Below are 16,396 nucleotides of genomic sequence, written 5' to 3'. Positions count from 1 at the left end.
ATACTGGAAATATGGTAGCCCTAATATAACCAGTTTCCAATCACTTATACTAGTTTATGTGTAATTTCTGTCCCTAGTTCAAGAGACCATGTTGCTAACCTTGTGAATGCTGCAGCAAACCTAGACCAGGCACTGTACTAAGCAGTAAGTATCTAAAGCTGTAAGTGTTCTGCTACTGGAGCGTCACCTACGTATAATCCAGGCCCTGACTCAAATTGACAAGGACAGGTTGCCCTGTGAAATAATCTCTTTAAATAGCAGCAGCCAACCCTCAAAGTCACTTTTTTTTGTTTGTGTTGGAGTGCAGCTTACAGCAAGACACCTACTGAGTGTATTTTCCCCCCCTGGGCATTACAGTGGTGGTACTTTTCAGAGGCAAGTGTGTCCATTGCCTGGGGTTTCTCTGCTTTATTTAACAACAAGAATTGCTATGAATTTTGCAGCACAATTTCTCTACTCCAAGGTTTTAAAGAACAGAACTCCCAGGGAATACTCCTCAGAAGATGAAGACTATGATCCTTTCTGGCAAAGGTTGGAGAATCTTGCTGTGTGACCTAGAACTAGAGTGCTCCTTTCTCCCCCCTAGGAGTGATGGACAGTCCTGGGTTTGCACCCAGGGCCAGAGCAATTGGCATCACTTCCCCTGGATCCCTTCTGCCTCCTTATGGTGCTGTAGTTGGAGTTTTGCTTCATCTCTTTGTTTATTTTGTCACTGTGCTTTATAGGTAATGCTTTATTTTTCCTTCTTCTCGTTCCTTAGAAAAACAAATCGATTGCAGTTATTTAATGTTTTCCAAAGTTCTTAGTGGACTAAATTTATCTCTGGGATTACTCCACTGGAAGCAACTGGGTTATATTAGGAGTGAGCTGCAGGCAAAGAAACAGTTTTTCTGTTAAGCCTTTGGAATTAAAATAATTTATGTCTCCATAAGTGTGCTGATGGAGACAGGCTTGAAGTGGTACAAAATGGTACAAACCATTTTATATGACAGTTTATATTATGCATGTGTTTAGAATCTAGGGTTGCAGGTGTGCTACAAAGGTATTTTGACTGGTGATTATGACTGTCCTGCAATTTTTGTGGTACAACAGAGTCTGAAAACCTGACTGAGATCTTGTTCCCAGCGATTATGCAGTGCCTAGCACTGAGAGCTCTGAGTGTACCCTTCTGCAAAGAGCTTGCAGTCCAGGGCTCTGATCATGCATTGACCATGTATGCAATGCCATTGATGTCAATGGCAGCCCTCATGCTCAAACCTAAGCTTGTAATTACAGGATGGATAGAAAGAGAAAAAAGGTGGGATAAAGGAAGGATTATCCACCTGGGGTGTACCAATAAGAAACTGAGGCACAGAAAGAAAAAGTGACTGCCCAAGGTCATGTAAGACAGCTGTAGCAGAGCCTGGATTTGACCCTTGATCTCATGAATACCCAGCCAGTTCCTTAATTATAAGACTGTCTTTCTTTCAAAGCCATTTCATTTTTTTCCCTTCTTACAATTTTAATGGAAAATTGTTTACTATATGAAAAGACTCCCAAATAAGAGCTCTACTGAAATTTAATTTTAGATAGATAGATAGATAAATAGATAGATAGATAGAAATGTTTGGGTCTGATTCTTCATTTTCCTAATAACTGCAGAGGCAGCTATGCTAAAGTGCATGCAGTAAATTTGATCTCACAACTGTGAATATTGTAAAAGAAGAAACTCTCTCTCTAAGGAACTCTTTAAAATTATAATGGCATTATCATAACACTGAATCTCTCTCACACACATGTACATACACAATGTGTGACCATTTATCTTGCTTCCTGATTATTAATTCCCCTAGCATCCCTTTGACATTTTCCAAATACTGCCAGCAGTAAGCAGTGGCATTTTTAGTAAACTGTATTTGAGGAGGCTATGGATTGAGGTCATGATGACTGGTCAGGCTGAAGCCATGTAAAGAGTACGGCAAGACACTCCCTATTATAATGAAGAAGCAATAAAGATAATGCTACATAGTAAGGTGTAGAAAATCATAATACAGCTTTACTAGTAGAAAGTAGACAAAACCTGGTCTCCACTTCCCCGCTTCTTCCCCACTCCCTCCCTTGTGCATTGTCGTATTACACTGGAGAACAATAAAACAAATGTGCCTGCTGCATATGCAGTCTCTGAGGTGGTTTTTTCACTTTGAATAAACTACAGTTCAAACCAGTAACTTTTTACATAAACTGTATAGGCCCAGCTTACCTGGCCACATTACTTAGCATTTGGTTTGTGGGGAGCTAGGCTTGTAGTAAGACCTGGTTATGGCACTGCATTGGGATTTGGAATATCTCTGAGTTCAGTTACAGGCTCAGGAGCAGACTTCCTGTATGAACCTAGATCAGCCAGTTAATCTGTCTGTGCCCTAGTTCCCCATCTGTAAAACTGGGATAATGTCCAAGCTTGTGTCTATGCTGTCTGTCTAGGGGAAAAGTTTCCCTAGTACCCAAGAGACACAGGAGCACAAGTCCCAGTGACCTTCAGTGGGAAGTGGCTGCCTGAACCCCAAATGTGCTTTTGGAAAATCCACTCTGAGATTGTAAACTCATTGGGACAGGAATAAATCTTCTTGAGTGTTTGCAAAGTCAGGCCCAGTCTCATTTGGAGGCCTCTAGGTGCTATTGTAATACAAAATAATAATACTGGTAAAATGCTTTTTTAATCTGTGTCACTAATTCTAGTCTTGGGGTATTTTGTTCTTATACACAAGGGAAACAGTGTTGCCTCTAGTCCAACTCTTATAGGGTATTCAGATTAGAGATGACACCAAATGTTGTCTTGTGATGTGGTAGGGTTGTGTGACCCTTCTCATCATTTGATTTACTTTCCATTGTTCTCATTCTCTTAAAAAAACAAAGGGCTAAACCAGAGTTAAGAGCTTGATGCGGGAATGCAGGGTAAAACGCTATGGCCTATGCTGGGCCAGAGCTCAGCTTGGTCAATGATAGTGATTATTTCTGGCCTTTAAATATATGAGCCTACAATCCTCACTCAGTCCAAAATCACCATTGACTGGAGGATTTGGTCTGCAGGATTTGTCTTAATGAATCAGACTACTGTCCCATCAAGTTTAATAGCCTTTTTGCAGCAGGGTCCTCACCTGATAAATTAGAAGACTGTTAAAAAAGAAAATGTATAGTATGTGTAGGAAAGGTTTGTTCCTCTTTGCTGCTGAGCGGTTTCTGAAAAGACCTAAGATGCTTAACATTCTTGAGGAGAAGCTCAGCCTTTGAGGATCAGGCCTCAGTACAGCAAAGTTTTTCACGGGTTCTAATTTACTGTCTGTAGTAAATTATTTAATCTAAGCCCAATTATCTTGAATGTAGACTACAAGTAGGTCTACAAACCTCATGTGACTGACATAAGTCATCTTGGTTAACATATTGCTGAAAGGTTCTCATACAGTTTGGGGATGAGGGCAGTGTAGGAATGCAGAATTATCTGTCATTACTGTAGAGAAATCCAGTTATAGTATTTGATCTGGGACTGATTGTCCTGGGGCTTGAACCATGTCACTCTTCCAGGCTACATTGCCACTGCTTCATCAATAGGTGGCCAGCAAAAGCGCACAACCTGACAGGCTCGTCCCTGGAATGAATCGCAATAACTATACCGACATACAACAGGATATTGTGAGGGGAAGAGGTAGTACATTTTATCCAACATAGTTCAGAAGGACTTGAAGTGGCAGAGAGAATGTGTATGTCTGTACAATCCTTGAACAAAAGGCTTTATCCCAGTACAAATTCAGTGTCTCTTCACAGCTTTAGAACAGTTTGGGATTGTTAGAAGTTATGTTTTATTATATCCAACACATTTCCATACTACTATTGCTCACTGAGACTGATGTACAGGAATTTGGAGATCCTTCATTTTTGTAGGATACTTAAAGAAATGAAAACAGAGGAGAGACCTGTCCTGTCATCCTCCCTGAACAATCCCAGGATGGTCTCCTCACTGCCTCTTCAAGAGCTAAAACTGAACCAGTAGCTCCAACTCTGGAACCAAAGAGCTAGATTTACATGGGTATTTAAAAGTCATGCATACAAAGGCTGGAGTGTCCTCCCTTATATTGAATAGTCCTGGGGTCAGTTCAGTCCTGGGGTTCAGTTCCTTCTCTGCCTCAATTAGAGCAGGAACTTCAATTCAGATTTCCCCACTCTCCAGAAGAATGCCCTAGCTACTAGGCTAGAGAGCTTTCTAGTGTTCTCTTGGTTCTCTTTGGGCCAGAGATTGAGAATGAGCCTGATTCTGTAGCCTGCTGGCTAGAGCCCTCAGCCGTGCAGTGGCACACCAAGGTACTTGTTCCAGTGAATTAAACTGGAATGCAGATATTGCCCCTCCTAGTCACTGCTCTAACTACCAAGCTATAGAGCCTTTTTTCCCCTCTTCTGATCCCATAAATATTTCACTATTTTGCAAAGTGGAACAGCTTCCACAGGAAAGACTGAGAGAAACCAAACCAAAAATATTCTCTAGCTTAGTGGTTAAGGCTGTTCCCTGGGTTGTGGGAACATCAGGCTTAAATCTCTTCTCTGTTTCAGAGCAGTGAGATTTAAACATGGGTCTCACCATCAGGCAAGTGCCCTGACCACTGGGCTATAAAGCACAAGAATGCCTGCTTCTCTGTTTTCTCTCTGTGAATAGCTCCAATGCCCCCTTACAATTCTAAGCGTAAAAAGTCAAACCATTTTGCTTCAGAAATACCAGAGGGAACTGTTTTGACCCAAACTTGCAAACAGTTTTTGCCTGCCCTGATATTGCATTTTTAGTAACTAAACTGCATATGAGAAATTCTCCCAGGCACTCAGATTCCATTTGCTTGGATGAATAACTGGGATCAAGATGTACAGTCTGAGAAACTCAAAAAAGTGTTCTGACTCCTAGGGTAGGAACAGACTTTGCATTTGTCCTGGAACAAGTTGTGCCAATGTTTGTCCTGAAACAGAAATGCCCTGCGATTGGTATGTACACACAAAACCCTTCTAATCCGGGTTTAATGAATGGTTGAATGTCCTGCTGCTTTTCTGCCATTGATTCAATGATGCAATCCCAGAAAAACTGCTTAGATGCACTTTGTGATGTCCTGGGACACACTGTTAGCTCTTCTTCTCCTGTGAACATTTTAAGGGTTTGTCCCAGGACAACGGACATGGACATCTGAACAATTGCACTTTGTCCCGGGATAATTTTTTCCCCCAGAATAAATGTGGCATGTGCTTGAAGCCCTAGCTACATGACCCTTTCATAAATTCTTGCAGCCCCACACAAGCAAACACCAGTAAGTCTGACCCTTAAAGGAAAATCTTCCCTGGAAGAGAGAAGGAAATCATATAAATGGTGCTTAAGAACAGATGAATTGTCCTATTAAGTGTTTTATGTTACATTGCAAAATAAGAACTGGCAAAAATAAGGCAGGCTGAAGCATGTTCTCTCTGTGCCTCAGCTGTAGTCAGGAAAGCAAGTACTCTTCAAAAACCTCTTGTAGGTCATAGATAATATTTGTACATCATCATCTTTAACCCCACAAAGACATTGATCCTGTGGTCACTGCTTTTATGAGGAATAAATGCCATTGGTAGTCCAGTCTCCTAGAATTGTTTTCCATAGAATTGCAACTGCTTCTTTTGGGGCCAAATTAGATTGCCTTTTTAGGACTAATAATAAATAAATTGGGTACTGAAATTAAAAGTCTTTCAGCTGTCATTGACATCAGAGGACTTAATATATAGCTGAAGTTAGCCTTTTCTAAGATAGGAAGGCTTTTTCCAATGAGTATAATTTGGCTCTGACATGCAGCTGCAGTTCTATTAACCTCATCAGAGTTTCACCTAGTCACACTATGTTTAAGTTCGCTCCATTGAAAAAAAACACGTTATTTTTCCTGTTCATAGTATCTGAACATCTCACTCAGAACTATGAGTGCATCTGTGAGTACTTATTATGGCAAACCTATTTCACAACCTATTTAAAGGTCAGTATAAAGTATTAGTGATACAGGAAGGAAAATTTAAGTTATCTGTGATTGTTGTCATCTTGTAAATATTTATCATCTTTAATTCTTTCAGACTTTTGGGTCTGGTGCTTTAACATTTAGCTGTCTACATTGCTGGGTTTCTGAGGGTTAATACAGACAGCAGAGTGCTCTCCCATCTGGCTGTCCATAATTATGTCATCTTTACCTAGAAATACAGCTTGACTCATTTTGCAGAAAGTGAAAAGGCTATTAAGTGGCCCAAAATCAGCATATAAATCCTGCAAGTTTAATTTAGCAATCCTGCCTATGCAGTGCATCTGAGCAGGACATATCATCTAGTTCAGTTGAATAGTACAGTGGGTGCTTATATCCTCCTTGGGAAAAAAAGGACACATTTAAATTGGTTTAAATAAACATATACATAACTGATTTTACTCATTGTTACTTGCCTTGTTATAAAAGAGGATATTTCAGAGGAAACAAACAAAGAAAGAAAATAACTCGTTCAAAGTTGTTGCTCTTTACCAGATTTCAAAATGCTAATCTTGTGGCATTAAGACCTTAAGTAAATACAATTTTTCTCCAGTTCTTAATTATCTCTGGAATTTCCCATATGGATCTTGTCTCTACTTTTCTTCCAGTTATGCGGGGAAGCTCTTCTCAAAAAAGTAGGTTTATAAACTATGCTTGTATTATTATTATTATTACTACTACTACTACTATTATTAATCACACCAAAAGGTAAAGTGGCATGATCTATGGGTACATATTACAACTTACCAGCTGGATATTTACTTAATGTGGGGGCTGGCTGAATATTTGCATGAAAATAATGTTTTATAGTGTGTGAGTTTCTTTTACACAGGATGGAATATAGTTATTAAATCACGTACAAAATGTTACTGGCATGGCAAATCATGTTTTATTTTTCACTAACCAGACTGTTAATGTTTCCATGTTTTTATACATTCTTTAGTTGTAAGCAACTAAGTGTCTGCTAAGGAATCTCATGCTGAGTGGGTTATACAGACTGCTTTCAAGAAGAGATGCACGTGAGCTGGCACAACTATTAGTCACCTCTCAATGGATTCTTCAACTCAAATCCAACATTTGCCCTGAAAGTTACTGAGCTCTCAGTTGGTATATGGCACATCAAGATGGGTTCTGTAAGGAAAATGTTTCTTGGCAATGAGGCTGCTGACTTTTCAAATGTGAAAGGTCATAGTTTCCATAATAAATGCCAAGATATTAATGTTTCAGATGTACATAACCTCATGTATAATAGCCCAGGAATAGTAAATACTTGACATCTGTTTGGCATTTTATTCTTTTCAATGAGCATAAATGTGTTGCCTGCATTAAGCAGACAAGGTTCCCCAGGTGAATTTGATATCTTTTATTAGACCAACCCAAATAGTTGGAGAATAGTTATTAAGCAAGCTTTCGAGTTCAAAAACCCTTCGTCAGTCTAAGGAGGTTTCAGCAGTTGGTGTGTGCTCTTCCTGGATGGAATGAAAAGTAAAGAAGCCAGGGGCTGGGCTGGGCTGGGCTGGGGAGTCAGTTGCCAGGCAGATTATAATGTATCAAAAATCCAATGTCTATGTTTAGTCCATGATCTCTAGTATCCAGCAGGTTGATGAAATGGAGCTCATAGGCTCGTCTCTGGGAAGTGTTGTGTAAGTTTCCCTCGAGGATCCTGGGCTCTCCAGAGACGAGCCTATGAGCTCCATTTCATCAACCTGCTGGATACTAGAGATCATGGACTAAACATAGACATTGGATTTTTGATACATTATAATCTGCCTGGCAACTGACTCCCCAGCCCAGCCCAGCCCAGCCCAGCCCAGCCCAGCCCCTGGCTTCTTTACTTTTCATTCCATCCAGGAAGAGCACACACCAACTGCTGAAACCTCCTTAGACTGACGAAGGGTTTTTGAACTCGAAAGCTTGCTTAATAACTATTCTCCAACTATTTGGGTTGGTCTAATAAAAGATATCAAATTCACCTGGGGAACCTTGTCTGCCTATGTCCTTAGACCAACACGGCTACAACCTACACCCTTGCCTGCATTAAGGTTTTTAGGGGAAAAAAATCCAAAATGTGGTGGTAAAAATGGGAGTTCAAGAGTAAATAAGGAGTCAGATTCCTTACTAGACTTTTGCCAGTAGAAGGTTTGATCCAAGGTTCCTGTATTCATCAAAATCCTTGACTAGACAAAGCCTAAGAAACTGATTTGCTTACTTTAGCTCTCCCTCCCAGTCACAAGGAGGAATACAGGATTATGGCCCCCCCAACCTCAATCTGCTTTCTTTGGCATTTACTCTCTTCTAATATATGTATATATTGTCCGCATGGAAGGAGTCAAATTTCACAGCTTCAGCTTTCAGAGTCTTTGTTCATTAATGGAGATTTTAATATACATAGATTTTAAAATTTGTGATAGCCATAGTAAAAAATGGGTGGATTCTTCATATCTTGCATTTCTCTTTCTAACAACATAATAAATGTAATAAATAACTACTTCTTGTCTACCTAATAATATACCCTTTCCATCCATCACCCACATAAAAAAAATGACAGACAATGTCAATAATTACTTTTTAAAAAGTGGCAAATATGTGCTAGTATTTAGAGGTTTAAGCATATGAATTCTCATGCTTTCCAAGTAGTTCTAGTCTTCTGGAAGACAAGAAAGGTTTGTTTGGTTTTTTTGCCATAAAAAATTGTTGAATAGACTGGCTAGAGCGGGTGTCAAGGGTCGCGCAGTCTCAAACCAGCTGGAGTGAACGCTGTGTGCGCTGGATCTGGCACAGTATAGTATTAGACTTTTACAAGATCTTACCTTCAGTTGATAGCTCCCTTGCTCACTTGCTAACTGCTGTTGTTCTGCTTAATATCTCTTTTACTCTATAAGCCACTCTTTAAATTCCAAGAGTTACTGGAAGCTTTTATTTTAATTTGTTCTTAGATGAGTTGGAGAACATGAGAATTTATTTCCAGGATTACATACTGTAGTATACAGAGTAACATATAAAAATATCATTTTGGAATTCTAACTTTAAAAAAAAAAAAAAATTAACTGAGAAAGGGGATGAATGTACCCTTGCTAATACATAACAGTTACATGAAAGTTTCTCCAGTGAAATTAGGATTCTCCTAATTTTAGAGCATGTTCATGCAAAGGACTGCAGTGTGTGGACAATCTATCAAATTAGTGAGTTAGCAGAGAGTTTGCTTGTTGTCAGCCAGCCTCTGTGCAGTATCTGTTCATTGTGTATACAATTTACCTGTGATAAATGAAAGTTAAAACAGGGCAGCTAACCACATAATGAAACAAAGGTAAGTTATTGTAGTTCAGTTTCCATTTACTGTGGGGTAATTGCAGACAGACAGTTACCATGTGACAGCTGTTCCATGTTTATTTCCTCCTCACCTGTTAACTTACCTTTAATATGATTATTTATTTGTACCCATATTCTCCTCAGATTCATCATATGTTTGTGAATTACTCATATTACAGTAATGTTGAGAGGTGCCAGTGAGAAAGGGGCCCCATGATGTTAGGCATTGGACAAACTCTCAATAAGAAAGTGCATAGCCAGTTAATTTATGGTTTAAATAGACTAGACCAATAAAGAATGGGAAAGGAAAAGATAAACCAAGGTGATAAGATGCATTCAAATTCACACAGCAGCAAAGCCAGGGAAAGAAGGCATGTTTCTTGGTTCCTAGTTTATTACCCTATCCAGTAGACAACACTATTTCTAACTTTTATAATCTCCCTTTTCCTTTGAGCTTTAAGTGAAAGCTTTATGACAGCATTAGGAATAAGGTCAGTTCCTTTCCTGGATAGTAGGGCTTCATAATAAAAATCTGACTTTCTATGTCAGTAGAAATTTTTAATGGAGGAAATGAATGTGGAATTTGGCTTTCCACACTGGCATGGATTGTTTATTGGACTGGTTAACTGTCAGGTTGATTTACTGATGTGGTAATTAGTGCTTTTAAAATCCTAGGAAGGGATGCATTCCTGTAGCTACATAATGATTAAGTGCATTTCTCATTTGAAAAAATAAGGGATTGTAGATCAATGGCCATAACTTGCGATTTTGTAAGATGTTAATGTTTTTGCTTTGTGTTTTTTGTGGGGAGGGAGGGATGGGGGTTTAACAGCTGACTCAAAAAGGTTAATGTTCCTTATTGTTCCTTACCTCTCTCTCTCTCTCTCTTCTAAATCTGCAAATAGATAGTTTAGTCAGGGCACAGGGGCTTTAGTCCTTTTGCTTCATGTTAGGATTTAATGGTTTCCCCTTACTACAGTCAGCCTATCCCTGTTGCATGCTAACTGATGATGGCCATGATTTGCAAGTATCTGAAGCAGCTGTCTGCAATATACAATGTAATCAGATATATTACTGCTATTATTAGCTTTTAGGAATGCTATGATAAGATTATAGAATCATGCACATCAAAAATAGGGCAAAGTTTTCACAAAAGCTGCATAAATCAATTGAGAACAATGAAAACTGCTGGTTGTAAGCATGTTTTTAATATCTAGCTGCTTAAAATGCATAAATATATTCTCCTAATTAGATGATGTCTTCGCTTCCTCCAGTGCCCACATTTTTGCTCTTACTGTGCCAGCTGACCAACTGCAAGTAGCTTTCTGTCCACATGGAATATAGTAGTTCATTAGCAATTAACATATATTTGAGGCATGCAAGCAAAAGAACAGCTTAGTTTCACGTCCTTCCTAAGCAGATGTCAAGCTTTTGATAACCCAGCCTTCTCTAACAAGATTATTTCATTCTTTCTCAGTGATGACAGTAAAGTGAAGAAACAAGATATCCGAACCCCTCATGACATTCATCATTGTAAGGACAGGCCTATTAGAAATGGCAACATCGGGCAGCGACCATTGTCCATTAACCCTGAGAGACTGAAAGATTTTGGGGAAGAGGACTACTTGAATGGGGATGTGAAGACTTGGGAAATGAAGATTGTGAGCCGGAGTGAGGAATTACTTGGAGATGCCCTTGACCCAGTTTCTCACTCAAAGAGCAAGACCTATAATAAGCTAATTCGATTTGAAGATATAAGTGCAGCAGCTTTCAAAATCCAATGTGGTGTTCAGAAAACCCCCTGCATGGTATGGAATTTACAGTGCTTTACATTCTTCGATTCTTTCTTGTCTTATATGAGTGAGATTTGACCTAGATACTTGCATTGGCACAGAAGATGTATCTGTATACAATGATAATCCTTCCATAGTAGCAGTCATAATCACCTGCCTAATTTTTTCTTCTTTGTTTTTACCAAAGACCCACAGATTGTTACAGCACTGGTAAATGAAGAATACAACTGCATTAAGCATTCAGGCTAGGTACAGACAGTCAAAAAGACCATGGCTGAATTGATTCAGTCTTTGCAGATTAGTCTAAAACGCAGAGATTAAATTGAAACAGAAGTGAACAGACCTTTACCTTTAAGTCAGGAAATACAGCCACATGTCTGCAGTGCCTCAAGCCAAAAGCCGGGGACCACTAGAACATGACTCTTTGGCAAGCAGCCAGCATGGGCTGTGTATTCACTTCCTCTTCCTGCTGCCTCTGAGGTCTCTTGGATTTGAAGTTCAAAATCATAGCAACAGGACTCTGCAGGGTTGCTCATCACTTCCTCTTCCTGTTTCCAGATGCCTCTGGGATTTGTACTCCAGAGTCATAGCCAGCAGTGAGTTTGAGCAGGGGAAAGGGTGTTTAACCCCCCTGGCTCCAAACCCCAGCTGAGGTTTGCCTGGGGGAGCAGCCTCCCCCCCAGATTGGACTGCATCCCCAACCTGACTTGCCCTACACCATCAGCCAACCCTCACTGCTCTAGGTAGGGAGCAGAGGGGTGGGGCCAGCCCTGCTCTCTGGAGCAAGCAGCCCAACACAGCCCAGGGCAGGAAAGCATACTGGGATGCTGGGGGACTGTGATTTAACTTGACCCAGGAAGGGGTCTGGGATAGAAGTTTCTTAAACCTGTTTGACACAAATCAGTTAAGTCTGATAGTGCATTCAACCAGGTTTATCTTAAACCAGTTTCAGCCCTTTTGAAACTGGTTTATGTGCACTGAACTTCTGTTCTATTACTGGTTTAAAGCAGTTTCTGATCATTTAAACAAGTGTATGCGTAACTTCTGTCTCTAGCCTAAATGCACAATTGCATTATGCATTTGGGTAAAACTTTTGTCACCAGAATCTTCTTATTTAGGGAGCAAAAAACTGTAATTTTGATTTGCCTTCTCCCCACTGCCCTGTTGTCAGTCCCCAGGCAGTGGAAACAACATGAAAAAGCACAATATTCACCTTGTTTCTTTTCACCTGCATCCTGTTGCCCTGCTTATAGGTTAAAAAAACAAAGACAAACAAAAAACCCAACAGAAAAGCAGATTTATAAAATGAAGGAGAAAAAACGTTTTATACGACCAATTTCCTTCAGTCTCTTATAATGGCCTGTTTTGTCAGGCCATTATAAGAGGCGGAGGTGGAGCAGTATTGTGATGCCAATAGTTAAGGTTTCCTAACTTTACTGGGTATTCATTGGTTCTATGATAGTACTTCACCAATTCGAGACTGGTTTCCTGTTGCACAAAGTGCAGTACAGCAGACCCATATTAGACCATCCCTTCCGTAAAGAGTTTCCAGTTTAGGTTAATGCCCAGATGAATGAAACAAACGAGTGGAATATGAGGAAGGGTGAGAAAGGAACAAAGGGCCAGATTCTGTTTCACCTCTTAGCTTTGTAAATGGACTTAAGTGCCTAAATATTATTATATTCCACTCTGTTCAAGTCCTGAAAATCTATAACTCTTGTAACACACCATCGTCTTACCCAAGCCTAAATCCATTTATGCAGCTAACAGGTGAAACACAGTCTGGGAACTTGAACAGCAGTTGGCCATTCAGGAGTGAGAGCTTGGGTTGTGTCCCAAAGGTTTCCCTTTCAATCCCCATGTGAAATTCTCACTGGGAGTTGTTGTATTTATCAACATATGGTCACACTACTGGGGTGCCCTTCTTGTCTTTGTCTGGGAGATCTGCATATGTTTTTAGAATCGAAATGTGCCAATTTCCCTTCTTAGCCTAGTAGTTGGTACAGTGATGCATCAGTGGTGGCCTTAGGGTTGTTGGGGCCCTGGGCAAGAGAGTCATTTGGGGCCCCTTAGAGTCCTAATATGGATGACCTATAAGCAAGTCGGACATGTTCGATTTCAATTTCACTTTACCCTATCCATGAAACTGCAATGAAAGTATCTTAATACAATATTGATTATATAAATATTCGGTGTAATTATTTGTCATTTTTATAAAGTGTGGGCCCCAGGCAGTTGCCCAGTTTGCCCTCTCCTAAGTCTGCTACTGGATGTATATATACTATAAATGGGAAAGTTTACCAAATGACATGCTGGTTGTCTTTAGCAAGTGGAAAAGACAAATCAAAGAAGTGACTGAGGCAGTATCACTACAGATGTACAAAACCTGAGAAGGTACAGGCAAAATGTCAATGAGTTATCTTGCATACCATACCTTATCAAGAATTGTATCATTTCACTGGCTCTGAAGTCACTATAATTTATGAACTGCACCAGTTAGATTTTCTGCCAGATTCTCCAGAGTGCAGTTTGGTGTTGCAGCTTTTGTTTATATATTTCGTGAAAAAGATAAATATCTGCACTGAAGGAAGAGAGCTGGAGAAAGCTGCATTTTTCACTGTGATTCTCAACTTAAGTCAATATTTATTAACTGGATGTAACACTGCATGTTTGTGTGTGGTACATAAATTATAAATAATTTCCCTCTTCTCCCTGATTCATGTATATCTGCCCAAAGAGCACTTTTAATATTCCTACTTTACAAAATATCTATCAAATCTTATGCCTTACAAATATAGCTGCCAGTTTTCTGAGAGCATGGTTCCTTTGGAAGAACAAAATTAAGAAAAGCTGATGGAGGGTTGGCCAGGAAAAAGAAGCAAGTGGTACGAGTGACGGAGTAGCAACATTAAGTTATAAAAAAAATGCCATTACATGGGAAACTTGTGGGAAGGGGAGATGTCCTTAAGCAGAAGTGATGCACTGAGCCTTGCTTGCTGAGGAACCACTTACATAAATTTTGAATAGTCATTCATGTCTATGAAAAGCAGAGGTGAAATTCTACTGCCCTAATTGTAGTGTGAAGGTGTGGGACGTCAAGCCCCTTGGGTCTGCCAGCTTGAAGCCAGACTCTGGGAAAGGGGCTGTTGTCTATGCTTTGTGGTGTCATTAAGGCTTCTCTGATCAAAACCATCTGTAGAGCTGAGTGTACAGTTTGTACAGTTTGTCTTTACAGAGATGCTGCCAGTTGTCATAGTATTTCCAGTGAGGTGAACGCTCTTCATCACTGCTGGTCTCAGGTGGATCGGAAGCAACAAATCAGAAGAGAGAGACAGAATTTCTTTACCAATCCCATTGGCCAGCTAACTGTCCATGAAGCATTTCTAATCAAGTATCTTGTTCAAGCTAACTTGAAATAAACTGTTACATATGTATAGAGATGTAGGATTGGAAGGGGCCTTCTTCATTATCAAAACGAATCCTTGGCTGTTGTTGGCAACCAAGTCTTATGGTCCTTTCCAGGGCTTGATCAAGCTCTCTCTGAAAACACATTTAGGTTTCTTGCTCCTTTTATTTTCAGTAGAAGGATGTTCCACAACTTCACTCCTCTGTTGAAATCTTCCTCTAATTCCTGGCCTAAAATTATTTGTGGCCAATTTACACTTGTAAAGATAAGCCTTTATCTTAAGTAACTCATCTTCTTCCCTGGTGTGTATCCCTAATGTATAGAGAGAAAGCAATCATATCATCACTCAGCCTTCATTTTGCTAGGATAATGTCAAGCTGTTTTAGTCTCCGCTTGTAAAACAGGCTTTCTATTCCTCTCATCATACTAGTAATCCTTCTCTGCACCAGTTCCAGTTTGAATTCAACCTGTTAATGTTCCTAATCAAGGGACTACTCATGTAGAAGTCATGTAATACTTGTATGTTTTCCTTGTGAGAAATTGTGGAGACATGATATGATGTCCATGGTACAGTATAATATATATCAGCTCCTCCAATGAACTGCAGCAGTCTCTTATCTAACAGCTCCAGTTTTGGAAACTGATGTTCCTATTGCCTTTGTGGATGCACTTGGGATACTAATGTGCAGTTCAAGTTGTTATTTCTTAATAATTAGGCTCTATACAGTGAAGGGAAATCACAAGTGCTAAATTATAATCCCTACTACCTGACAGAGCCACCAAAATCTGCAGTTAAATGCTTATACAGCACTCTCAATGTATACACAGTGCTTATACATAGATTAAAAACAATGTATTCCTGATTCACCAGCCAGCAGTCAAGGACTCCTGACCTAGGGCAATATTGTGGAGTCCCACTGACGGTCTTTTTTCAGGAGCATACCTGAAGTTGAGACCTGATATGATGAATGGCTATAAAACAGATTGTCAAAGTAGCAGGAGAGGGAGGACAAAGACTGTAGCATTAGATCATGTAGTTGCTTTGGTTGTTGATGTGCATGCCAAGAAAGCTCTTTATTATTTGCATTTCTGTGGCACCTAAAGATTTCAACTGAGATCATGGCTTCATTGTGCTAAATGGATATACAAGGGATAAGAGATGATACTTTCCTCAGATATTTTATAACTAATTAGACAGGGCAAATCTTGGAAAGGGCAGTGCACTGACAGTTCCACAGTCAGACAGTAGGTAAGTGGCAAAGCTCAAGAGAGTACCCTAACTATTGTTGTTAAGAGGTGAAACAGTTGAATGCAGACTTCGTGACAGAGCTATAGTTTAAGAAGTGAATTGAAGAACAAGAAATTGGACTAATACATACCACATTAATTTGAGCCCCCACAATTAGAAATAAGCTTTTAAAGCTGGGTCCTCAATCTACATCGCTCACATAATAAAGAATGACAATGAGAAACATGTAGGTTGCTTCAGTAACACAAGTTGTCTGATCAAAGCTATTTCCTCAACATCACCAGATGTGCAGGCCCCCACTCTAAATCATGGTGCTTTATATAAAATGCCATGAATTGGAGCACCCCACGCCCTGACCGAAAATATGGTCATCTGTTGGGTTGGGGGCAGAGGGGGAGATTGAACCTACCTGTAGGAGCCTGAGGAACCTCCTTTGTCCCCCAGCCCACCCAGCTCCAAAGCTGCCATGAGTTGAAGGGGACGGGGATTAGGGGGGCACAATGTGGGGGGCTCCAATCCCACCTGCCTCCCATCCAGCTCAGGCAGGGAAGCCCCAGCCAGCAGCTCACTCCCCCTCCCCACCCCCTTCCTGCTG

At 40.1% G+C, this 16,396-nt stretch overlaps 1 protein-coding gene across 3 annotated transcripts in view; it reads left to right on the top strand.

Moving 5' to 3' along the window:
• The first annotated feature begins 307 nt into the window (after positions 1–307).
• The window catches only part of LOC102368673 (L-threonine ammonia-lyase-like), a 57,544-nt gene continuing 41,455 nt past the window's right edge, over positions 308–16,396 (top strand). Inside the window, exons 1-3 of one of the 3 annotated variants that reach the window (XM_006018479.3) lie at positions 308–531; positions 6,653–6,679; positions 10,831–11,161. In XM_006018479.3, coding sequence (XP_006018541.1) covers positions 431–531; positions 6,653–6,679; positions 10,831–11,161 — 459 coding nt within the window. In that variant the 5' untranslated portion in view covers positions 308–430. Of the gene's footprint in view, positions 726–6,652; positions 6,680–10,830; positions 11,162–16,396 lie in introns of all 3 variants that reach the window. The other 2 variants (XM_025197718.1, XM_014517357.2) reach the window with 2 other exon arrangements.

Source organism: Alligator sinensis, unplaced genomic scaffold (assembly GCF_000455745.1).
Source record: "Alligator sinensis unplaced genomic scaffold, ASM45574v1 scaffold188_1, whole genome shotgun sequence".
NCBI classification, from domain to species: domain Eukaryota; kingdom Metazoa; phylum Chordata; order Crocodylia; family Alligatoridae; genus Alligator; species Alligator sinensis.
Note: the sequence above shows the minus strand (reverse complement) of the source record. Positions and strands in the feature narration are given on the sequence as shown.